The sequence below is a fragment of the Leptidea sinapis genome, chromosome 6 (genome assembly GCF_905404315.1).
Source record: "Leptidea sinapis chromosome 6, ilLepSina1.1, whole genome shotgun sequence".
Taxonomy (NCBI): Eukaryota; Metazoa; Arthropoda; class Insecta; order Lepidoptera; family Pieridae; genus Leptidea; species Leptidea sinapis.
Window position 1 is genome coordinate 5,405,465 of NC_066270.1, and position 26,311 is coordinate 5,431,775.

At 33.0% G+C, this 26,311-nt stretch overlaps 1 protein-coding gene across 8 annotated transcripts in view; it reads left to right on the plus strand.

The window, feature by feature from the left end:
* LOC126964795 (homeobox protein homothorax) overlaps positions 1 to 21,657 on the plus strand; it is a 321,561-nt gene extending 299,904 nt beyond the window's left edge. For 4 of the 8 annotated variants that reach the window (XM_050808059.1, XM_050808061.1, XM_050808062.1 and 1 more), the window contains exons 12-14: positions 10,838 to 10,896; positions 17,664 to 17,848; positions 18,514 to 21,657. In XM_050808059.1, the coding sequence (XP_050664016.1) occupies positions 10,838 to 10,896; positions 17,664 to 17,836 (232 nt within the window). In that variant the 3' untranslated portion in view covers positions 17,837 to 17,848; positions 18,514 to 21,657. The remainder of the gene's footprint in view (positions 1 to 10,837; positions 10,897 to 17,663; positions 17,849 to 18,513) is intronic. The other 4 variants (XM_050808063.1, XM_050808065.1, XM_050808066.1 and 1 more) reach the window with 2 other exon arrangements.
* The last annotated feature ends 4,654 nt before the right edge of the window (positions 21,658 to 26,311 follow it).

A 26,311-nucleotide genomic window follows, 5' to 3' on the forward strand; every position in this document is an offset into this window, starting at 1 on the left:
TTTTAAGGTCGCTTTTATGATCAGGTGACTTTTCTTTCCTAAAATCTATCAATAAGCCGTTAAAAGTTTTTGAAATACATACATAGAAATGTATTTTAAGAACGTTTACGTTAGATAATCGCCTCATCCGTGCTAAGCCTTAAAATACGCTGATAAATATTTTTCCTCTCTGTAAGTTATCTACAAAATGATTATATTCATCTATAAGGCCGTAGAGTTGACATTAATAAATTGTGTAACCGATAACTCTATTGTGAATTAATTCCAGAAAAGAAACCACTTTAATAAGGATAGACTATTCAATTTAAATATCAAATGTCATTAGAGTGTTGTGTGAATAAGTAATTATTGGTAGAAAAATATACATGTTTAATGACACAGCTTAACAATTATTCTTATACGCGTTGTATTAGTTTCGCCTGAATATAGTTTGTATTATGCTCCGAATCAAATGGACCGTGAATCTCACAGACATTCGATTTACTTCAAATTTTGTACTTTTATACTGATCAACACGATAACAGTTACAATAATATTTACACAAGTACGATATCAAAGTAAAACGAGGCTTTTAAATATTATAAGTACTTTTGATGTGGTTTTTATACTAAAAAATATTTATAATAATACAAATAAATTATAGTTCTATTTTTTATAATAACAAAAAAGTCTCAATGGACTTAATGTAGATATAGATCGATCTCCCTTTTAAAAAAAATATCTTCTCGTTGTTCATATTATTTAATTAACTATTTATTGAATATGTAACTAATATTAATTGTTTAGGTTATTGAGTATTAAGCGTTTATAAAAACGTAAATAATCAATTCGTATTTCAAGTTCACTTTTTATTTCTGAGCTGATAGGATCTACGTGAGGTGGGCAAAGTATTACTAGTACCACCAGTAGTCATTCAGATATCCATGTCCACATTCACTCAGCCCCAGGTGACTTCTCACCCATTTACAGTTTACCATCTCTAATTAAAATTAGTCGCAAATATTAAAACAAGTATTTAATTATTTCTTGATTCGATTAAAAATATCGAGCACTTATATGGTTGAGTGTCTAATTTTAGCCATATAAAATATATATTAAATACTTTCTGGTTTAACTTTTGCTTCGATGCTATAATTGAGATTTTGTATTTCGGTAAAGTTGTCATATTTTTGTATTGTAAATACGTGTAGGTAATATATATTGTGTTGAAGAGCCAAATAAATAAATACAAGAGTTAACAGAACAGAGTACAGATGTGGAGAGGCTGGTATAACGTCACAGCTATCAGGTGCCCCTTAAAACTGATTCGCGCGCCATTAATTTGACAAATGAACGCGAAACGCAACGGGACGTTGGTCCCACACATCGTGTGTGCACAGCTTTATAGCAGCGCTTTTCGAGTTTAGTGAGCGTTTCAATTTATTTTGAAATATTTAGTGCGCTTCTCAACTTACCTTTCTCTAATATCTATATATATAATGAAAATGGTCTTTGACTGAGGCTCAATCACGCCTAAACCACTGATGATGTGGACATGAAACTACCACCAATCGATGCTAAATTTATCCTAGTTGGTTTATGGCTTCTTATTTTTTTATTGTAGGTATTTGTAATAAGATGAATAAAATTTAATATTTTTAAATTTAATATTGCTAAAATATAGCTAGTATTATAATAAAGTTTAAATAAATTGATACTTTGTCCGAGATTACCAAAACTACAATCCTAGCTGACCCGACATACGTTGTTCTGTTCATAATAAAAAAACCTCTAATGAATTTATAATCTAAAGTCTAAACCAAAAAAAAAGAAATTAATCATAAACGTATGCGTGAATTATCTTTATAATATTATTATAGGTATATTAACGCCCCCGTTAAATTCTTTTTAATTTTTATAAAATAATTAATATTTAAGAGATGTCCACACCATATATCATAACATCAATCATCCAAAGTATTCCCTTTCCTATCTCCTTTATATCCTATCTGCTACCGTTTAGTCATAAAAAATGTGTGTTAAACAATATTATTTCAGTAAGTGAATGCAGATTTGTTTTCGGTACTATAGATATACTTTTAGATTAGACCTTATTTAAACCTGTTGCAATATTAATGCCAAAAATTGAATATAATTTTGAAAAACAAAACACTGATTTTGTTAATAATTACAGACCAAATTATATGTAATTACAGCGATCCATCACTGTAAATTAGTTCTCGTAGTGGCCACAACACCGGCATGTCGCTGCTGTCGCACTCATTAGTGGTTCACGAATTACTGCTGCTTCTAGTATTTAATATATTGTTGTTATCAATACAAGGATGACTCGTTACTATCTGAATAAACAATAAGTAATAATTATTTACACAATTTATATTTTGAAAATGTTTATAGAATCATCCATCATAGTGTAATTTTTTTATTACACCATTCGCAAAGTCGCTTTTGAATGTCAATTCGTTCACAAAATATGAGATATTGCGTACACAGCATGACTATTGCTATTTTGCTAATAAGTAAAATCAATGCAGATAAATGACTATCTTAATGATAATACGATAAAAAAAATGTTTATTCATATTTACCAACTCATTTTTATCTATTAGTAACTTATTAACACTAACTCAGTTCCGTTAGTGAGCGTTACGATTTGGCATAGATAATGCCGTTCATCTTTCACGTATCAGATATCACGAATGATGGCTGTGGTAACTAATCACAAATCCCTGACTACCTTGGACAGGAGAGATAGAACGCCCAGTGTAACGTGGCATTTCATTCTTTAGTTTTTTCCCAATTAATCGGTCTCTTTACGTAATGAGTTCAATAAATAATAACATAACACGCAAGATTCCATCTGTTAACACCTCGAGCTAAACCCTTTCAATGCTGAATAAATTGTACTCGGAGCTCCCACGTCAAGCAGTCACACCAATATGGCGCCAGGTTGCTTGCTTATTATAACCATTGTGCTATATTTCACGGCTCACGCGGGTCCCTTAAACCGGCGATTCCATGAGATAACTTACTTTCAAATCACAAGCATAAGCGTTTAAAACGTACGAAGCTTACACCTTCTGAATTAACGTAATGAACAGAATATAATGGTGTTGTTTCTCTCCATGCGAACCTAATCCCTCAGTCATCCTAAAACAAGATGGAATATGTCATGTTTCTTTCTTCTTGTCTCCAGACCCACTAAACCCGAACGTCATAAATCATTAATATAAATGTAAAAATACATAAACCACTGCAAATTATAATGTAGATACGAAAAGCGCTATGCTTCATACTAAAAGTAGTTCCTCTGGTGAATGAACATGGGCACTTGCCATTAGATACAGATATACATATACGAAAATATCAGAGTAAATATTGTACAGCTCGTTTGTCTTGACTCAATTATTACCAGTGGATACTCAAAGTGGAAGTCAAATATTTGAATCCAAGTAGTTATCAACCATATGTTGCAGATAGTGAAATACCTGTCAAATTAGACCACATCATAAGACTGACATTTCACTGCAAGCAATAAAAAAAATCCAAATTAACTTATACCAGTTGTATCGATTTTTGGTGTTGTTAATTACAAATATTCGCAAATCTGTTTTAAGCATAATAAATTTAAGTATCAGCATCACAGAAATTCATTAAATCGCGCTTATAATGGCCTCATGAGCAAGATGTTTTGACAACATCTGTGACACAACAATACTTAGTGACGATTTATGTTACCCCGGTAATTACTATAAATATAACTATAAATCAATTCGTGCAGTATTTTATTGTCAATTTATCAAAATTATTTATATATGTAAACAGAAATGACGGTTACAATTAAAAATAAATTTTTCAAATAATTAACATAAGATTTGATTATTACTAAATCCAAATCAAAAGTTAAGACTATTGTAACTTCTACACAGTATCAACCGGCCGTAGCATTATGACAATTTTAAAATTGATTTTTGAAATGCCATTGAGTTGAAATAAGATTTATTGCGCCAAAAATTTACAGCTAGAAGCTTTCACTGTAAATATTATATACAAATATAATTTTTAAAATGTTAATATTAATTTGTACCAAAAGTATCTGTTCTAACAATATGTTGTACAACAAAATACAATTAAGATTTATCGTCTAATTCCATTTCTAATGTAGACTTCTCAATAAATTCGCGGAATCCGTTTCGCCTAATCGTCACCCCTAACCCTTACTAGCCAGATGTTGCAAACAAGTTCAGGGGTCGAACATAGTGTAATTATTGGCATCGGTTATTTAACCCCTGGATCAGCTTGACCTATACTTCGGAGAATTTCCAAATAAACACTTCGGATTATTAATGTGTATTGTATATAAATCTTCAGTGAAATAAAGAATTCAAAATTACTTTATTTGGTATTTATTAAAGACAATGAAACATCACGTTATATCCTCAATTACAAACTTGTTCTGCCTACTACTCGGTTAAGTAGAGTAAGTAAATCTATTGTGGGGCGACCTGTATGTTTTTACATGACGAATGAAAAGAAATGTATCACGAGGTTCAAAAGAATTGTTTAAAAGACGTTTAGGTATGTGGTAAAAGTAACAATAACATAAATGTTTTTTTTTCTTTTTTCTTTTTTTTTTATGAAATGGGTCGAGACGAGCAGGACGTTAAGCTGATGGTAATTGGTACGGCCTGCCCGTAACAATGTAGTGCCGCTCAGGATTCTTGTGAAACACAAAATTTCTGAGCGGCACTACAACTGCCCTCGTTACCTTGTATACATAAGATGTAAAGTCTCATTTGCCCAGTAATTTCAATAGCTACGGCGCCCTTCAGACCTAAACAATAATGCTTCCACATTACTGCTTCACGGCAGAAATAGGCGCCGAAATTAAGCGGAATCATCAGACTAGGTGTAACCTGATACGATTCCGACCACATAGTTCTGCGCCCGTCTTCAGTACGACCCTTAATATGGTATTCCCCATGTGGTTACACCTGTAATTTCATAGTATTTGACTCAAGATATGCACAGAACGTAGGGTGAGTCATTTGTGAAACATCTCACGAAACCAACATTATATTTTCACTTGCAGCTTTGGGGAAATCACAAAGTTTGCCGTTGATTGCACAACAGAAGTCCCCTGAAATCTGTTGTCAATACCCAGTGTACTAATAAGTTATAAAACAAAGTGATCACGTACGGACTGTGCCTCCCCCCCCCCCACCCCGGCACGACTGCGCCCTCCGCCCTGCCCAGGGGAGGCGAGGGAATTTTCATCAAATATGGAGGTTGCTAGATCGCATATAAACTGCTCTAAATAACCCAATTATGTTGATGTACTATATTATTGTTATGGGCTCCCATTTAGGCCTCAATGCATGGTTGATCGAAATATTTAATATCAATGAGGAATTAATTAATCTCAATATTGGCTAATTAATCATCTTTCACAAATTTAAAAAAAAATGCTCACATATCTGATAGCTCTAATAGCCAAAGTATTTCAAACGTACGTAATATAATACGATATATTTACTTGAATGGATCTGTAATATTATAATAATATAAAGTTTACTTATATTTGAGAGCAATAGAAATTTTTAAATGTACCTACATTATTTTTAGCTAGCAATATAAGTCTGTTGGACAATTTTTCTAAAAACCGATTGTAGTTGATAAAGGGAGTCCAGCTAAAAAAAAATACAAATTTAAACACGTACACGCTAACCTCTGGAACTACTGTAATTACTTAGTCCGTATTTGATCAAAATTGGTGCTCGGAGATAATGTTATGTTTTTGTTCGTATGGCTTACATTAAAATAAGCATTCATACAAATGCTCCCTACAAAGACGATGTAAATACTACGTAATAAGAGGCTGCCTAAGCAAAAATTGAAATTTAGTTTAGTTACAGTATCGTAATTGGCCACGAAGTTTTATTATATTATTCCGGCTTATTCCGGCTAAGTTTAAAAGCGAACAGTTGCTTAAAACGTATTGGAGTTCGGCAGTGATTGTACAAGATTATAGCCATCGTCTGTCAGTGACTACAGGTTTCATACAATCGTTTAAATCGCTTTTATCTAAGAGAGCTTCACTAGGAGAGCTCCCTGTATTATGTGAACGAGGTCGTGCGCATAGCTAGTTGATATAATGTAGTATCAGAATTAATTATTACAAAAAGAAAATCACTTAACCCTAAGAAGGAAAATTTTGAAAAATGTGCTAATTGTTTGCACGCCCGAGTTGAATTTCTAATGTTCAACCTAATTGTTCATTACCTATTACATTTTTTAAACGATCGTAAACACTACGCCTAAACTCATTAGGTAAGTTGCGAAGGGCGGGCGAGGGGGGAGGTGGGGTGGGGGGCAAAGGGGAACACCACGGGATCGCAACCGGCAATAAATTCTCTTTTCAGCTAATTATACCTTAATTCCAGCCATAGCCTTAAATTGTAGTTGTTTTATTAAACACCTGTTTGTCTATTTCGTTAACTAGTTTTGCGAGTGGGTACATATACCTTTCTATGTTTACTTGCGTTTATATATGTATTGTTTATATTTTTACTTTTAATTTTCGCCGGAATACGTTGGATGAGGGATCTTTGGGGAAGGCCTTTGTCTATCAGAGGACGTCTTCCGGCTGATGATGATGATGATGATATATTTATAGTTGGTAGACTTTAATATCTAGTCATGTGAGAGAGAGGAATACAAGTAAAGACAGGTTCAAGTAGAGAAGAAAATATGCAGATTCAATCTTCGTTAAGCACAATCTCGTCATCTAGTTAGTCTGGGCTTTGCATGAGATGAATTCTTTACAAAGAACGTAAAGCTATTGCATTTATATATATATTTATCGTACTGTGAGGACTCGATAAAGTTATTAATATTTTATTTGAGTTTATGTTGAATCGTAGTCCCGTTGTCGTCCCCAATGGTGAAGAACTGATATTGTGGTGTAGGAAAATTGAAATAATTATTGAAGGATCATCCGGTTGCGAAGTGTGAATATTTAAATAAGCATAAATGGAAGAATCGACGTCACGGTACCACCAACAAGTGATAGCCACGTTCGTCCGACTATAAGAGTTCGTAGCAGAAAACGTAAGCAGAGAAAGTCGAAAACAAACTATAAAATATAACGACTTATTAGAAGTATGGTCAGAGCGGAGCCGAAACAAGCCGCCATATTTTATTATTAGAGTTGTTTTTGTGGATTCCATGCTCCACGAGGTTTTAGGGAAACTTGTGCATGAACTGCCCTTAGATTACGAATGGTCGATCTTGGTGTTTGTTCAAATGTTAGTAAACATATACACACATTTTCTTGTATTGATTTTAAAGTATTTTTATCTATTTACTATTACATTTAATAAGATGGCAAACGACCGATGATGCAGACTGGGACTGCGATTTGTCTTTAGCAGATGTCAGGGTGCCATTTGCGTTTTAAGACATTTGTTAAAACATTCAGCTGAAGGGATGTGAGGCGCTCTGTCCATTATATTGCAGTGCCGTTCAAGATTCTAGCAATATCCATAATTCTAAGCGAAACCGCAATGCGCTTGTCACTATGAGAGATAAGATTTTAAGTCTTTTTAACACAGAAATTTCACAAGGCTTCGACGCACTTCAAACAGGCATACTAAAGTTGAAGAACACTAACATTTAGCAGCAGAAAATCAAGTTACTGTGGTGGCAGAACACTGACATAACACTGATACAGTTAGTTTTAATGTACTAACCAATAAACCTATAGGCAACTTCATAAGACCAAAACTTTTTAAGCTTTAGTTGCTTAAAAGTAACACTCCGAGTACAGTATCTGATGTGATCAACAAATAAAGTAAACGAAGTAACGGGGTTCTCTTCTAAATATAATTCCTCGAGAAATTAATAAATGGAAGCAATACAAAATTAACTAAAATCCGTTATGTTAATTCTTAAAAGTTCATTAAAACCGCTCCTCGGCGGAGATTCCGGCCGCGTCGTAGTCTTCGGAAACAATTCTAATTTCGTCTCACGGAATTTCTCGCCGGATTCACAACCCTCTTATTTAATTTGCACTCAGGTGATTAAAATCCAAAAACTTCGGACGAAATTAAATTTTATTTACTTTCGAGTGAATTACGCGTCACGGCTCTGCAATTCTGATTATTTTAATCGGTTTGAACTGGTAATTTTCTTGTTTGAACAATTATTATTGCAGATCTAAATAATTATTTTGAATGAAGTAATAAAACACCAAAATATAGAAATATATATTGCCTAGGTATCTATAATTCAATTCCGGGGTTTTGGGAAGATATTCAAGAAAAATTGAGTAGGTATTACTATTTCAGCTAAAATATACGTTCAATACTAGTATTGGAATTAGTTTTGATATTCTGCTATAATGCACGCCAGTCACAATGACACCAATTACATGAAATGCGTATTTATTAGATAAACTAGCCACCAAGCAATCTGATATTTTATATTCGCAAAAAACCGCACAAATATAAACTCGCAGAAAAACCCTATTATCGGTTATATAAGCGGTCAATAGGTACATGAGAAGTAATGTTATCCCCGCTATCGTCAATCGCATCGGCTCTAACCCCGTACCTGCGTCCCTTGGTCGGTAAGACCCCAACACCACGAACGTGTCCCAACAGTCAAATGGCCCACTTAACTTTTCCTATTTAGGGAAAGTCAAATCTCATAATAACAATCATAGATATTGCGTCGGGATAACATGGGATGTACTTAATGCTGTATAATGTGCTACATGAGACGTTTCATTTGATTGGCTCTTAGTATCCAATTTGTTTTTCATACTTATATGTAAGTTACCTGCTATGTGAAATTGACGAGATGGACTAACATCATATCGTTCAGTAAGTTAAATAACAACCAGCAAAACGTATTTATTCTTATTCAAAAATTTACGATATTCATTTATTTTTCACCGATATTACGCCAGAAATTATGATATGATAACTTATTTTACCTTTATCTTTTATAAATAAAATCTGTGTTTTTCACCATCAACGACTATTATTAAATATTATCATTTAAAAATGAGGAAATTCATCTTAACTTGGCATCAAAAACAATGTAATCTTAGAATTAAATAAGTATAGATAAGTTAACTATTATCACCAAAATATTATCTCATGAAACACTACGCGAGTGCAATAACAACCCTCTTAACGCATAATCTCGTTACAATTAGCCTCGTCTGCATATTTAACACATAAATCAAGACGCATATGCATTTTTAGTCAATACTATCAACCCTTCCTCTGCCGGGTATTAAACGATCACTTTATGATTTATAACCGGGATAAAATAGCCCGCTGCTAAAATATCAGACAAATGCAGGGCTACTGTTGTATGAATAATATTTTTATGTATGTAAATTTAAGATTTTGAGATTAACATTCAAGATTCATTTAAAATAAAATAGCATTTTAATTTTGATAAGTAATAAAATATGATAACTTTCATAATTATAATAATTGTATACAAACTAACTGGATTTTATACAATGTTTTAACCAAATTATATAAGTAATTTAGAAATCAATGAATATCTCTAGGGTTACCTTTAATATGTTGATGGGGGGAGAACTCTTGAGAAACCTATTGGGTCATGCGTTCCCCGAACCAAAAAAATTAAGGACTGATAAGTACAATTTCAAATTACATTAATTAAATTCTAGATATTCCTCACAAACAAGAGATCAAATTTAATAACGGCATTGCAATAAATCTCCCGTCACGCGTCATATTGTAAGAATAACAATTACAACGCCCCAGCGGACGAGCCGGCTCCCGGGGACCCTATAGGTCCTCGGTACTTGGGACCTGCAGAGTTAATGAACTAATCGCGATATTAACGATACATTACTGACAGACGGACGCTGTAATTACGCTAGCGGCGAGGGTCCGCTATCTCGGCGGAATGCTCGTGGACACTTGTGTACCCACTCGCACTGGAGTGTTAACTTTACTGCGTATATTTTAAAATACATTTGATATTGAAATTAATTTTACTTACTATAAAAATTGGTAATGATCATCAAAGTGATTATAACAATAAACTCAATATATAAACCTCAACATTCGGAATCTTTAAAATTGCAAAAGGCAATAATGTTCATAATTATTATTATACATAACTAGCTGTAATACCCGCTTCACTGGGTCATTTTTGATTGTATAGTCATTTGATAATGTTACTAATCTATCATATCTTATTTTTAATTATTTTAAAAAAATTCTAAAACATTTGAAAACTCTCCAAATACCTCTATAAATCTCAAGATCATTCTAGAATTTTCTAGGAAAATTCAAATCATTTTTGATTTATTTTAATTAGTAAAATTATTATTAATTATTATTAAAATTAAGATGAATGTTAATCACACATTTTTCAACCAGCTTCAAATCAGCTTGCAACCACCATAGTGCCCGATGGGTGTCTTGTACCTATTGCGACATACAAATACTAAGTCTAGTCTATATTTATATATAATATACTATATATATATAATATATATATATAGTATATTATTTATATATATATATATAATATATATATATATATATATATAGTCTAGACTTAGTAGACTTAGTGTGGTAACCGAACATGAAGAAAATATTGTATTGGACTTTTTGGACTTTTGTTTTATTCTTCGATAAAATTGTAACAAATAACATTGTACAGATGCTTAATGGACAACTACTTAATTAACAAGGGAGAAATTTTACTTTAATACTTTTCTTTAATATTCATCGAATGTATTTTTATGTTCAATTCATAATATATTTCTTGTTTGTTTCAGGTTCATAAATGCGCGGCGTAGGATAGTTCAACCAATGATAGACCAGTCTAATAGAGCAGGTAACATTTTTCTTATACAAATAATTATTATTTACATACATACATACATACATCAATATTTTTTTTAATATAATTATATAATATTGACAGACTTTTACACAAATTATCTTGCCCCACACTAGGCGTTGCCTGCGTCGTCTATCTTAATATTCAATTACTTATGCCAGTTGCATCGAGTGGGAGTGAAAAACCTCTATAATGGGTTGCTATACCTAGTAAAAAAAATAAAGTTCTCATACATTTTCCGCTCAGTTTTCTATTTTTGCTACACAGTCAAAAGCTTTTGTAAAGTCAAAAGATATCAAAGTCAAAGTTCTTTATTTGCAAGAAACATTTACAGCTAAAGTTGTTACAAATTGTGGACTAGGTACATAGTTTATTAAAACCCAGGTCGCGAAATAAAAAGACTTCATAGTTCGAATCGTACTTAAGTATAATATATACCAGAGAAACATAAAGTAAAACACGGCTAGCTCCATCTTATCCCAAAGCCATCGAGTTAAACATTAAAGAATAGCCACAACAAAACGTCTCCCAACACAGATTATAATAAATTAGGTCCAGAACGGTGTCCGCTCCCACTCTAAAGTAATGGACTCGCCGAATCAATAAGTCGTTCACGTCCGAATTGAGTCCGAGCGACTTTGAAGTCCGAAATACAGTTTGCGGACCGAACCCTTCATACAGTATGCACGATGCACCTGACTAATGCCCACGAGACCGCAACTTAAACACATTTTCTGTGGTGTCCTTACCTTTCTAGTGATGTTCGGACATTATCGATACTATTGCTATTTTTCAGTCTTACGTTGATTTAGTGCTGGTAAAAGAAATTTTACTATTTTAAAAATATGTTTTGAATATTAATGATAGCCTGGAGAGATACATAAAAATAAATTACAGTTTTAAGCTACCTACAGACATGCGAAACATTTAATTTTGTCAGATTAAAGAAAGCTACATACAAAGTATGGTCTGAACTTTTACCAACTAGTATATAATGCTAGAGCCAAGGAAAGCAAATTATTGACCATAAAATGACATATCATGGCTAAAAAATACTACAAAATTCGAAGCCTAATGATAGACATGTCGAAGTTACCTAAATGATCGCCGAAATTTGTAATAAGATGGCACCTTAGGTCAATATTTGTCTTGAAATAGGCTTACCATACAAACTTTTATTGGTAATCAATTGTTCGAAAAACAAGGTTAACTCTTAAAGAAATCAGAAAGCCATAGACTTTTAACAAATCAATAGATCATGTATTCAATTTCATAAAGTATAGCTTAAAGATGACGTGTAAAAATATTGTAAAACATTAGTTTTTTAAAATCACAATAATGATGCCCTGTCTATAGTAAGTATAGTAGTAGTAGACATAAAATTTTAAGATAAAGCATCGATTTATCGATAGTTTATACTTTCATCACTATTTTAACATTTTACTGTGACATCGCGCCGCAGAGAAAATAATGAGTAGATTAGAAAACAGCTTTCCTAGAAATGGCACTGGCTTCGAGATACTGCAGTATTCATAAATTGTCTTTAGTTTTTATAGGATATAGGTGGTACTTCCCTCATATATTAGCTTTTATAGTTCAGAATTATGATGAATTTATTATTTAATTGATATGTATATATTTTACCTCCCCTAATACCTCTCATTTGAATAATATGAAATAATAATAAAATTGTTATGTAAAATGAAAAATAGCCTTTTATTAAATACATGTAGTATGTGAGTGTGTTTGTCCTGTTAATCTCTGAGCTACCTATTTTGAAGGGTTGAGTTTTTAAGTAATTACTCGCTCTACTACTTTTTAGAAAATGATTTAAGTTTTCGAGTAGGAAAAATACATACATGCTCAATATAGATAAATATTTACTGCTATTTTTATTGAAGGAGGTTAGACCTTTTTAATGTTACTTTGAAATATTTCGCTATGTTTTTTTGCATGTGTTTTCGTAGTAGGAATTTAGGCCCCAGAGCTTGAGCGATGAGTGAAATAATGAGCACACGAAATATGCCAATTGTGCACGGCTTTTTCCTAATTTTGACTCATGCGTACATCATCACCTAAATCCTCCTTATATGTATAATATTGGCACAGAACGATTTATTGTTCGCTTCTCTTTGTGCATCGCTGATATAAAAAGAAACTGCTGAATTGTTCAACTTAAGACAAAACACACCCGCAGTGCAAACGTTCTGTCTGTCTATGGCGTATATAGCAAAAAACATTTTCACATTGTGGAGTCCATAAAAGCGAATATCCGTAGTAAGAAACGTCGCAAAAAGGGGCCATCGGGAAAGAAGGGTAAAAAAGAATAATGTCTGAATTCGTTGACCCGTTTGTGAACATCCATCAGGGGCCGACAGTTCTACCCTATCTCGATTTGAGCATAGACTTATATAGAATAGACGCGACGTTATCAATCAATTCCTATTTTAATCTTAATTTTGTATCTAACTTTTTCTTCGCGTGTCTCTCCGACAATCGAAGGTTGGCAGTCAGCTTTGTAATTTTAACTTTATATCCTTCGTGAGGCAAAATTGAATCTATATCTCAAGCATATCAAAATTTAATGATATATCAAATTATTATTATTATGATTATTGCTAGCTTTGAATTACTTTCTTAATAACCGAACTCAAATTTGCCCACTCCAAACACAAAAATTTAGGCTAGGATAATATATAACATAAATATATTTAAGAGTTACTTTTGATATTAAATCTGTAAGAAGTACTTATCAATGGCCTTTGGTCATTTGGTTAGTTTTATTCGCTCTGTCTACAGCCTATTTAATATCTAATATTAAAGCATAGCTTATGAAACCCACCGAGCATTGTCTCAGTTTTGGGATGTGACGCAAAGACATATGATGGCTCGCTTCCAATTTAGATAATGATTCCCCTTGATAAATGACGTTTCTTATGAGATTTCTTAATTATATTAAGTGAGTGCATGCAGACATACGGGGTGAATAGATTCCCAAGCATTAACCAAAGATAACCATTAGAATAAATCAATAATTTTCGTAAATATATGATTTTCAACTGGTGTTGAGAGTGCTTATTAAACATGATGCAATTGTAAATATTTTGGTTGCTAACTCCCTTTGCTTTTGCTTTTTCCCTTCCCTTGCAAATTGCAGAGTTTTCGAAAATTCCAACTTAGTGAAAGGGGCATCCCAGTAAAATTTTTAAGAGGTTTATCAGATTTACAGTCTAGATTCAGACTCTACTCCACTTTACGTTTGAATTATAATGGCACTTATTCTAGCAAGCACTTCACTTATCTATGTCCAGAGAAGCTGTCTATCAGAAGCATAATCCGGAATTCTAAAAGCCATAAAACTGCTTGAAAAGATTAAGTTTGCTGGAACTTTTGTTAAAGAACAAACCATCTATTTCTTTATTTAACTCTATGGTTGTTTTACACTTTTGTTAATATAATGAATAAAGCAATACTGAAATCAGGCTATCAAATAATTGACTATATGAATATAAATCTGGATATGAACCATCAAATAACAATACATGCATTAAATCGCTTGAAAATTCGACGCTGTAGTTACGCGTTAAAAGAATGCCCGCCATTTTGAATGACGTCACAGCTATAATTACTTTTTAATATGATCCTACATTCGAGGCTTTGATTACAAAACAGTTATTCAGTAATTATTTTTATCGGGTAAAAATACTCAGATTGACCCATGTTAAAAAAATCGTTATTTTTTTGGAAAAAATTACACTGTTCATATATTATTTATACAATGTTAGCTTTCTTATTTTGAATTTATTTAGTATATAATGTGCTTTCAGATACTTACTTAATTAATTACTTAGAGGAGAATTTTGTGTTTTTTTTGTTTAAAAATGCGCGCTTATATTGAAAGCCTTGTTTTTCTACTGCTACTTTATCATCAAAAGAGGCTTCAAAAATGTAGGAAAAAGGCAATGTTGGCAAGCACGCACCAGGAATACATAACTGTATTGGAAAGCTCGCCTGACCACAGGAAGTGCGGTGCTCGCTTTCTTCGGCGATTGCCAAAACAATTTTCTCTCCGTTTTTCCATTTTCCGTCGCCGACTCCATCCGTCCAGTATTTTATACCTAAGCTTGGGACAGTTTATGGACCATAAAACGTTTAGATTTAAAAGCTTAGACTATTTTTAGTCGGAGTACATAAAGGAAATTGCGGGTCGGTTAATGTATGACCGCTATATTTATTTTTGTCATACGGTTTATTAACTACAATGATAATGTTACTCATAACAATTTTATATTTAATATTAGTACTATAAGTGACCCCAATAACAGTGGTCCTACCTAAGTAAAACATTTCTATTATATTTCATGAATTTGTATAAGCCAAGTATAAGATATGTTCAGCAAAGCTTCTATTATACATGAGGTTTTGAAAAAAGAGGTGATCATTTACAATCAAGTGACCAAGACCACAACATTCTTCCGAGTTTTAGTTAAAAAATTACATATGGAATACAAACTTTAATAGATTAGTCTCATTTTAAAATATGACGATTTGAAACAGGTTTATATGAAAAGTGAATGAAGTAAATCAAAACGGACTAAAAAATAGCAAATAAGCAATAAAATAGAAAGTTTCTTATATCAAATGATGCATGTCTCCGTACTAGGGTAGCAGGAAATAATAACGGGTCCCCCGGGAGAGCAGGACCTGTACCAGGAAACTATGATTTAGTGAGCGATAATCTACGTCCTTCACGTGTTATTGCGAAATGCCTTTGCGGTGCTTATAACGTCCTACACAATGTGATTAATGACAAAAATGATTTTTTTAACATTGCTTTCATTATAACTATTAATAATCATTTGAAATAAAATAATTCAGTGACCAACTGTATACATTTTTACATACTTTATAATTTTGAGTTTAAAAAAATGCATTAAAGGCATTTATTTTCTCAAAATTGATTCCCTTAGAATTATTTTTAATGTTATTTCTAATATACTAGATACTACTACCGCTTCGGAAACAAATGGCGCTCTGAGAGAGAAGAAGCGGCGCAAGCAACTCTCCCAGCATTCGTTTTTTTTCGCTCTTTTAGATAAAAATATACAATATTGTACAATCATTTCTATCGCTATAAAGTAACCATAATCTAGTCCCAGGTTGTCGGATCACTTAGGTGTTCAGCTGTGGAGTAAAAGGATATACGACAGAGCCATTTTTTTATAAAACTTTTAAATTTATTTATAGATAATGCCTGAACAGTGGCTGGGACTTTGTCATAAAAGTGTATACATTTACCCTTAAGGCTATTATGTATCTCGTTTGTCATCGAAGTCCAAAATATTAGATTTTTTATGAAATAATCTCAATCGCAGTTTCAGTTGCAGAAGACTATGCTTTTAAGATACAGCTTTTTAAATCCGACATATCAATGATTTAGCAATAAACATGTCGCTAGCAATGGAAGAATATTAATTTGTACACACGACGCTCGAGTGTTTGTTAGAAGCTCAGCCAATGGTGCGTGCTACCATAAAGACCCCAAGAGGAAGCAGGAAATCGGCGTCAATAATGGCCGAACACCATTACGTCTAGATTGATAATCCAGCGATTTATTGCAAACGGAAGGAATAACAGTTTTGTGGTTTGCCTTCTCAAAACCAACTTGACAATTGCGACGAAATTTTGCAACGTCGTTTGGTAGTTGGACGCCATTTTGTCAGTTTTATTACTCTGTGGAAGGTGCTTTATGGTATCGACGTAAATTGAATGGATTGACGATTGCCTAACATCACAATAGATTTTTGTATAATCCTTTCATTCGAACTATTGCTCGAGTGAAACTAAGCCGTTTTAAGGACGGAATATTGTAACTTTCGCTCTATATATTACACTTTTACTCACAAAATTGTAGTAGTTCTAATAAAAATGCAGGTGGAAGGGAATATTTAAATGAAATTGCAAATATCATTCAACGGAAACATCATAGTATTTTTTTTTATTACATCATACCTATTCGACAAACGATACTTGGCTTTAAAGGATGGCATGTATGTTTTAATTTTGTTCTTATGACTGTTTTGAGCTTACTCTCTTCTGATTGGTCCGTGTTCGTGTTTATACTAGTCAAACAAAGAGATCGAATGCGTGCTGTATGAAAAATGGTACTGGCCAGTTATGTTTTGGCGGCGTTAATTCATCTTTCTTTTTTCGTTCCTTTTATCTATGAGATGTACACTCTAGTTTTTTGTCATGCGGCGTTTATTGAATTTCCGACTAGGCTCAGAATTCCACTGTAGAATCCTTCACTTCTCTATTAAATCAAAATAATTCCCTAGGGGAGCAAAATATCGCTTTGAAACACTAATTACTCTAATTTATTTGTCATAATTTAGGTCCCATCCCAATTCCGATAACGTTTATACGAATGGACCATATAAAAGTCCTGTAATAAAAACATATACTACGGTTTCGCCCTAGTTCACACACACCAGTGGGATGTTCCTTTGCCGATGCCGATGCCGGTTAGATTATTATCACAACCCAATCCCAATTGTAGTGCCGCTCAGAATTTTTGGATTTCTCAAGAATCCTGAGCGGCACTGCATTGTAATGGGCAGCGCGTATCAACTACTATCAGCTGAATGTCCTGCTCGTGTCGTCCATTACTGTCATAAAAAAAACACCTAGTGGACATTCAACGTCCTCTTAGTCATTTATACTTAGACTTCATCATAGTGCAGGCATAATTAACCGTGCAGTGTTCTATCCCGCAGTATTTCCTCACGCGGGGCCCAGCGGCGCGTACAGCCCCGAGGCCACGATGGGCTACATGATGGATGGCCAGCAGATGATGCACAGGCCGCCCACGGACCCTGCCTTCCACCAGGGATACGCGCACTACCCCGCGGAGTACTACGGCCACCATCTTTAATCCAACCTGTATGTAAGTAGAAATTAACATTAACGCCAATAATTATTAGACTTAGTGAAGTACTAAATTAGAACTATTAAATTAAGCGCAGGACCGAGCAGGAGAAGTGGACGTCTTCCGGCTGATAATGATTCAATTAAGAATATATTATATCTCAAAAGATTTACAAAGTATATACATCAATTAAGATCATCATCATCAGATATCGTTTTTATTATAAATAATTTATCTTTTAAGACTTAAAGTTAGAAGAATATTTTAACTCAAATTCAAATTTTTAAACTTTAATAAAATATAAAAATACAGCCACTTTAAAGCCCTATACAAAAGGGTGCTTTATAAAAAATTGTGTTGTCTACGGCTGTTGTCAATAGGTCTACTTGGTAGGCCCCACTGAAACTCAGTTTTGGAATTTAGGCTATCCTAAACTAAAATAAAAATTGCTGTGTGGTTGGCCTTCTTGAGACATATTTTTTTTATTTTGTTAATTTGATTATGTTTGTTATTATAGTTATGTTTCATTTATAAGTTCCAGAGTTAAAGATTTAACTCAATAAATCATTATTTATCTGCCGGTAATTCATAGAATTTATATTTTTAATTTTTCAACCTCTTCTTAATGAATGGTCCAAAAAACTGTTAATATAAAAGTTATTAAAATACATTTCTCTTTTCAGATATAAATACGCACACATAGTTCAGCCTCAATTAGATTACGTGTGCAAATAAAGGCCGCTACCCACTACACCGCGCGAATTCGCGCGACTTCGCGCTTCTACACGCGACACGGCGCGTACCGCGGGTGAATGGCACGTACGAACAAAGGAGAACGATGCTATGTACATAAATCTATACGTTTGTAATATTTGAAACAGTATACGATCTCCTAAATTAAGATTTAAAGTCAACTTTAATGTTTAAATTAATGTAAATGAACGCGAAGTGTGGACGCTGTATTATACTGGTGCAATCACCTATTATAAATATAAACGGTTTTATCACTCGAAACTTTAGGAGCAAAGTTTATGTAACAACAGGACGTTTGATAGTTAACGTATAAATATTTATAGCGAAATGTGTATTGTTATAACGTTAATATAAATAATTAAATAGTTTTAAGTTGTAACTATCAGTGGAAGGGCACGAGGAAGAAACGGGACTATTATAAAATGTACGTAGTTTAGATATGATTTTGTTATGCAAGGACTGGCTCGTGAAGGTTTATAAGGTTGGCAACACATTGTTAGAGCTGATGTCATGGGCGGAGTTTGTCTCTTACCCAGCGACTGCCTAGCTCTGTTGTCTTCCTCACAAATAAGATTACTAAAAACTTAAATTGCGTCAATTTGGTAAAATTACTTTCGATGTAAGTACTGTTTAGCTTCAAATGCATTCTGGTGACTACTAGGGAACTGGAATATTAGAATATTCAGTAAAATAATGTGATTTATCACCGTGTGACAAAGACCAAATCACTGATTTCATTTACCGAAATTTCACCAATCGCATTCTACCCTTATCATATGCCAATCCTTCACTTGGGAAAGAATTATTTTTCAGATATCTTTAATACCTCTCCTCTGTTACCTAATTAATTATGTTGTATTTGTCAAGCTCAATTAATAATTCTAATTGAATGTCGAACTTATTTTCTGTATTGTAAATCGCAATTTGCTTTACAGGTGACATTATACATATCTTTGAATTATTAGTTAAATAGCTATTTATACCTAGAGACATCTTTGGATTAATAATATGCGGGGTATCGATCCTGCTAGACTTTCTAACGAACTATAATAACTATTGTAAAATCAATCCCGTATAATTATTACTCTATAAGAATAACATAGATTCACCTTGCCTTGGTGTTCAGTAATATAGCACAATTTGTAACCCATGTATACGAAATAAAATAAAATAATATTTTACACTGTTGAAACGATGAGATTTTTAGCTATATTTTTGTCTTCATTAATGAAGTGAATCGCCTTGAGACGTAGTGTAAAACGTTAGTCAGGAATTTATATGTTTATTCTAGTATCAAAATCTTGTGAGATTATTGATATTTTGAAACGATATGAAGCTGTGTCTAGACTTGTGGTGTACTGTATTGCAAAACGTTAAAAAAAACGTAAAACCATATGTAATTCAAGGATAAGCTTATCTATTTCTTTGTTGTCTGTATTTATTAGCAATATCCACGACTGAGCTATAAATCTCTGTTTAATTTAAATTAAATATTTATATAATTAGAATCTTAAGTGTCAATGTTTTACTAAATTTGAACGTAGCTATTAGATATGTTATAAAGGGTCTAAAACAGATAGCAAATAAGAATGTTAAAAGAATATTACAAAAGTTTTGCAACGCATAGCATCACACATCTAGACATAGCATAATCAGACTTCATGCTATATATAATATAAGTATACTATTGGGATGACCACGGTATGAATGATACGATAACTCTTGGTAATTTATTACCAGCCTTATACCTTGTATACGATTCGGAGCTTTTAAATCAAGGAATATTTGATCCTTGCGCAGTTTTTGATAGCTATAGTTATCCGGAAACTAGCTTTACACTTACTTATGTTTGCGATGTGGTTGCTTATTCTTAGAGTTTGAATGAATTAACTGAATTATTCGAATAAAAAGAGATATTCCAGATTATTATGGGTTGACTTTTGTGCCATTCTTTAATCGTTATTTAGATATACTGTCAATACAGAATAAATGGATTAAAACGCCTTGGATTAGAGAATTGTTTTAACAGTTACAGTAGGCCTTCACAAATTTTCAATCAATGCCTTAATTGGTAACTGTTATTGAACTTATAAAAACATTTTTTTTTTTTCAATTTAACAAGTATGTGCTTCTCTTAAAATACTGATATTGAATGATAAATTAGTAATAAAATCTCTTGTCTTTTTTTATTAAAACCCAAAAAACTTGTTAAAATCCTTTTACAGACACACAAATCTCTGAATGTGCAAAGCAATCACGTCGCTAGAAATACAATATATTTGTTATTATTTGTAAATATTATATTAATGTATTGTATAAACAGTTTTGTTTCCAGTGAAAATTTTCAGTATTAAGCCCAGTTTTGGTTCGGTCAATACGAAATTTTGTCCCAAAAACAATTTTGTTACTTTTTATTGTTAAATCGACGCGTGTAATATATTTTATTAAGAGAATTCTTAAATGTAGTTATTAGTGTAATGTACTAAAGATGCTTGCCCACTTTAGCGTACATATTATAATAGATTATAGTAACTGACTGGATTATGGGCCACTGTCACTGTAGAGAATTTATTTAAAAGATTTGTCTACACATTTCCAAGTAAATCTGTACTATATACAATTTAACAGGTAATTCTGTCTTTCTTTCCAATTTTAAACTGCTGATACGGTTTAGCATTTTTGCTATTGGTCAATTAAATTAATGTGATTATTTCTTAAATTCAGTAGCTAAATATTTTTAATAACTTTTTTTTATATATTATTTGGCGTTTGGTCGTCGGTTAAGTGGGCAGGCGCCTTTATTGAAGAATTTTATTTTCCCTTTATATATGTATGTACATTACGAAAGTCATGGAGTTGTAAATATAGAGAAATATGGCGCGTCTCTCAGCATATATCAGTACCATTATATATTTGTATTGTATAATTTTATCATGGATCACATAAGAGAAATCACTAAATAGTTTTGTTTATACATTGTCTACTAACACGCTGACGGGACGATTGTGGAGGTGAAGTGTCGGCATTATGAATGCTACGAATTGTGTAAAAAATATTAAAAAACCTAAAAAAAGTGTATCGTTTCATTTAACTTAGCCCTAAATATTTTTACAGTCATTAACATGTAGAGTTAGTAAAGGCTTTAGAGTAAGAGTACGAAAGGAAACAAAATTAGATAGGATCATAATAATTCTATAGTAAATCAATTCTTTACATCCAACAATAATTAAGCAACAAGCTTATATTAAGTCAGAGGTTGACAGGCTTCTGTGTAATCTGGGAAGTGAGCCTCCGCGTTTTGAACACTCGAATTCATATGATCGAGAATAATTGTCATGAAAAAAATATTAATTTAAACGTCATCATTCGATATCCATCGATGACTAGGATTTTAATTATGTACGATATCTTTGCATCGCAATTACTGATTCTTAAATTTATTTAAAAAAGGTTTTTTTTTTTCTTGGAACAGGACGAAAACGAGTATAGGCACATACTGGCCACCTGACGGTATGTGATCACAATGGCCCAAATTCTCTTGTAAAATCAGAGAAATCCCAAGACAATCGGAACTTGTAAAGTGTCGAATATACATACAAATTAATTTGTAAACGAACAATACATTGGTACGTGGTAATAGTCAACGGTTCTACCTGTTACAGATATAGCGTCACCAATCCTTATTATTCGCTTTAATTCATAGACAAAGAAATTCCCATTACTTATGGTCAAATGATACAGCTTACAACAGGTGCGGTAAAAGTTTAATCTATACCTAGCTATAAATGAAAAAAAAATAACTCGAATGCACAATGGTTTTGAAAACGTAGCATCCCGTAGCGCGTAGTACGTAGAACGTAGCGTAGCGGGCGTGGCGTCGCAAATGGCGGCCGACAGTGAGTAATGTACATTGGGACGGGTCCAGTGACGCGTGCCGCAAGGATGTCAACAACAACTTTATTGCTCACATATATCTAACAATATTCCTATAGTGCTATTGCTTTTACCACTATTTAGCATCAATTATGTGCATTTTAAGCAATATAGTTCTTGTAGTGCTAAAATAAGCGATTCCTGGTTGTATTGGTGGGATATTTGACAAATGAAAATGAGGAAAAAACAAAAAAGAAAAAAAATGAGATGTTGGCTCTTTTTGTAACACATTTTTTATTCATGTAAATACTGCATGAGGAATAATATAATAGATTAAGTCAACACATTTGGTTTTTAACGAGCGTTAAAAACGTCTGTTAACAATTATTGAATAGACAATTTGGAATAAAATTTATCAAAGTATTTGTAGCTCTAGCAATAATATAATTAAGACATTTCGATATGACACAGCCCTACTTTTTTCTAAACCGAAACTCTGTAAGCAACGCACCGATTGTATCGCGGATGCTACGAGCGGGCCCATTTGTCAACCTTAGCCTACCCCCTCTTTCCCTTGCTCACTGCCTCCCGGTACGGTGGGACAAAAGAAACACGAGAACCAGATGAAACTAGAGCCCTTGCCAATTTATGTTGCCCTGGTACTTTAATGCACATACTATATTAGAAATTTATAGTATATTAAAAGCATGCATATATATATATGCATGTATATATATATATTTTTTATTTTTCAAGCTACTAAATATACGATATGATACCTATCTTATCGTATATATACGATAATATAATATACATACTCCAAAACAAAGTTCGATTCCCTTAACATCGCCGGTACAAGAGTAAAAGGGAGTTTCAATAAGATGGCACTGGACAAATTTATTAGTTAATTAAAGTTTTAACATCGAAATAAACAAAAGGTGTCGAGTAGCGTCAGCATAAATAGTCGCCCTTTAAGAAAATGTATTATTTTAATTAACTATAACATTGTTAATTTTTTTTTTTTTTTTTTTTTTTTTTATTGAATAAGGCGTTACTTTGCGGAAATCCATAACTATACAAATTTTAACTATGTTAATTGTTAATTTTAACTATGTTAACTTGAATCAGTAAATTTTCCTGGTGTTGCCAAGGATTTGTTTTCCAAATTAAAACTTTTCTTATGTCCTAAATTAATGATGACGTCATGAGAATGTAATGCAACCGCCCATAGACATCCGCAATACCTGGGATCAAAAAATGCGTTGGCCTTTAAGCTGATTTATGATAGGTACTGATTTTATGTTCTCATGTAAGTGACGACAGTCTTAATGAGAAATTAAAGTTCTTTAAACCGAAGCTGAGAGTATGCTATTTGTTTTAAGGTCCCTAAGTCGAATGGGTTCGGAAAATTTGCAGCCGGTAATTGATTCCACAAAGTGACTGAAGAAGTTTCTGGTAAAATGTGGGGTTGTAGAATGCCAGACGTCAACATGATGGGAGTGGAATTTTGCATTTCGACGTAATGTATTTATAGCTGCTGGTTTCAAGCCACACAACTCCTTTGAGTACTCCATGTGATATATACAGTTATATAGTATTATATGGAAGATGCAAAGAGAACCTACATCTCTATGAAATGTTAAAAAATCAAGCCAATCGTAGATGAATTGATTGTGAATAGGTTGAACCTAGCTCAAGAAAGTTAGCTCCCCAGATTTTTTATTTTTTTTATCTTTTATTTATTTTTTTATTACATCGTTCTTGATTGTTCTCTATAAACATTTGTTTGTTCTCGATTTATTTATTTAAAAAAAAATTGCAAATCATTAAAATTGGTTAGGTTAGGTTATGTTAGAACAGTTAAAATAACGCACGAACCGAGCGTAGTGTGCCGCGGCAGCGGCCGGCGAGTGCCAGAACCAAATAGTAGGCGTTTCCCCCATTAACAGGGGGCGGGGGCTAACTAAAGGGTATGTTTTTAATAAATTGTTTTTAAATAAACAACAAAAGAACAAACAATTATTTATAGCGAACAAACTACGAACTAGCGATATGCGATATTGAAAATTCAAAAATAGAAAAAAATTTTTTTTGGGGGGGCTAAGTTTGATGAGCCGTTAAACCTATCTTTGATGTATGTGGTGAAATGGAAGAAGCTGGTACAGGCGCTCGCTCAGAAACACAGAGTAAAGTGGAGAGTAGTATTTTTTTTATATATGTAAGAACGCTTTACAACTCTCTATTATTACTAAAGATAATTGCAGGTTAAAAGTGTTAAGCCATAATTAAATATATATCACATAGAAATACTAATTAAAATATGATATGAAAACGTAGATAAAATTTGTCTCTCTTTTTTTATGCAATCTATACACAGTCAAAATCACCTGGACGGTCTGCAAAACAATAAGGCGAGGGAACAATAACTTATCTCGCGCCCTGATTACCTCGCTTACTGGAGGTAAGCTAACTCGAAGTGTTATTAACGTTATAATTCTGCCGTCTTAATTCTAATTCCTTGAGGCTTGAGTTGTTGCATCAACTAACTTTAGCAGTAACAAACATGTTAAAGTACCGGCTAAGCAATTAATGTGTTGCACGATTTGCAAATTTTTTAATTACGTCTAACTTCAACTGTTAACCGTTACCTGTGCCGTTACCGTCCAATTTTCACCAGTTAAAGCTATTGTTAATGTCAAGTAGCTCAATAAAAATTGGATATTTAACTTTTTAACTTTAATTGAACGTAGTTCCTGAAAAACTTTCCAAGAAACAAACATCACATTTTCAGGAATTCGTATTTAAAGTGTAATAAATATAAGTCTATTCCGTACATGTGGGTTGGGCTACTAAGTCATGATGTCATTTAAAGAGTGACAGTAGGGCTGCCATTTTTTGTCATCAGTTTTGTGATCTTATCTCAATTTCGACATGATTGCGGTTTGGAATGTTTTTCTGGAATTACATCCAATAGTGCCAAGGAATACGATGGTGCTCCAGATTCCTCAGTCTTTGTTAAAATCAGTGTTACTGTTAACATTAAATTCTTACTTAAACTACTACTACTAGTAATATGATTAGATAATATACTAGTCGTTATTGTTAAGGAAATCTAACGTTAACTTCACTTTTGCACAGGATGCTGGCTGGATTACACACACGCCACAACGGCGCCTATTTCTGCCGTGAAGCAGTAATGTGTAAGCATTACTGTGTTTCGGTCTGAAGAGCACCGTAGCTAGTGTAATTACTGGGCAAATGAGACTTAACATCTTATGTCTCAAGGTAACGAGCGAAGTTCTAGTGCCGCTTAACCTTTTGGGGTTTTTTAGGAATCCTGATCGGCACTGCATTGTAATGGGTAGGGCGTATCAATTACCATCAGCTGAACGTCCTGCTCGTGCTGTCCCTTATTTTTTATTAAAAAAATCTATAACTAAGTGTTATTGCACTTACAGGCAGCGACCACATGCAAATATTACACACCTACACCTAAATTTTTAAATTTAATTAGCTAAGACTAGGATGTTCACTATCATTAGTATCTATAAAGTAAAGTGAAATTAATACAAATGAACAAAACTTCTGTTACTAAGGGCTGAACTTAATAATTTTTGTTTAACAGCAAATTATATTCCTGTCTAGTCTAACATATCATCAATTTTCGAAAAATACACCGAAACGCAGAGAAGTGTCTCTACTTTCGAATGGCTATTTTTGTAAGAGCGAACAATTCTATAAAGAGTACCTACGTTTATTCAGGAATTCAGAGCGGTACTCTCTACGACGTCTTCTCATTAAACAATTATTTGAAATCCACAAACTCTGGAATTTGATCAACAACTAACACTAACG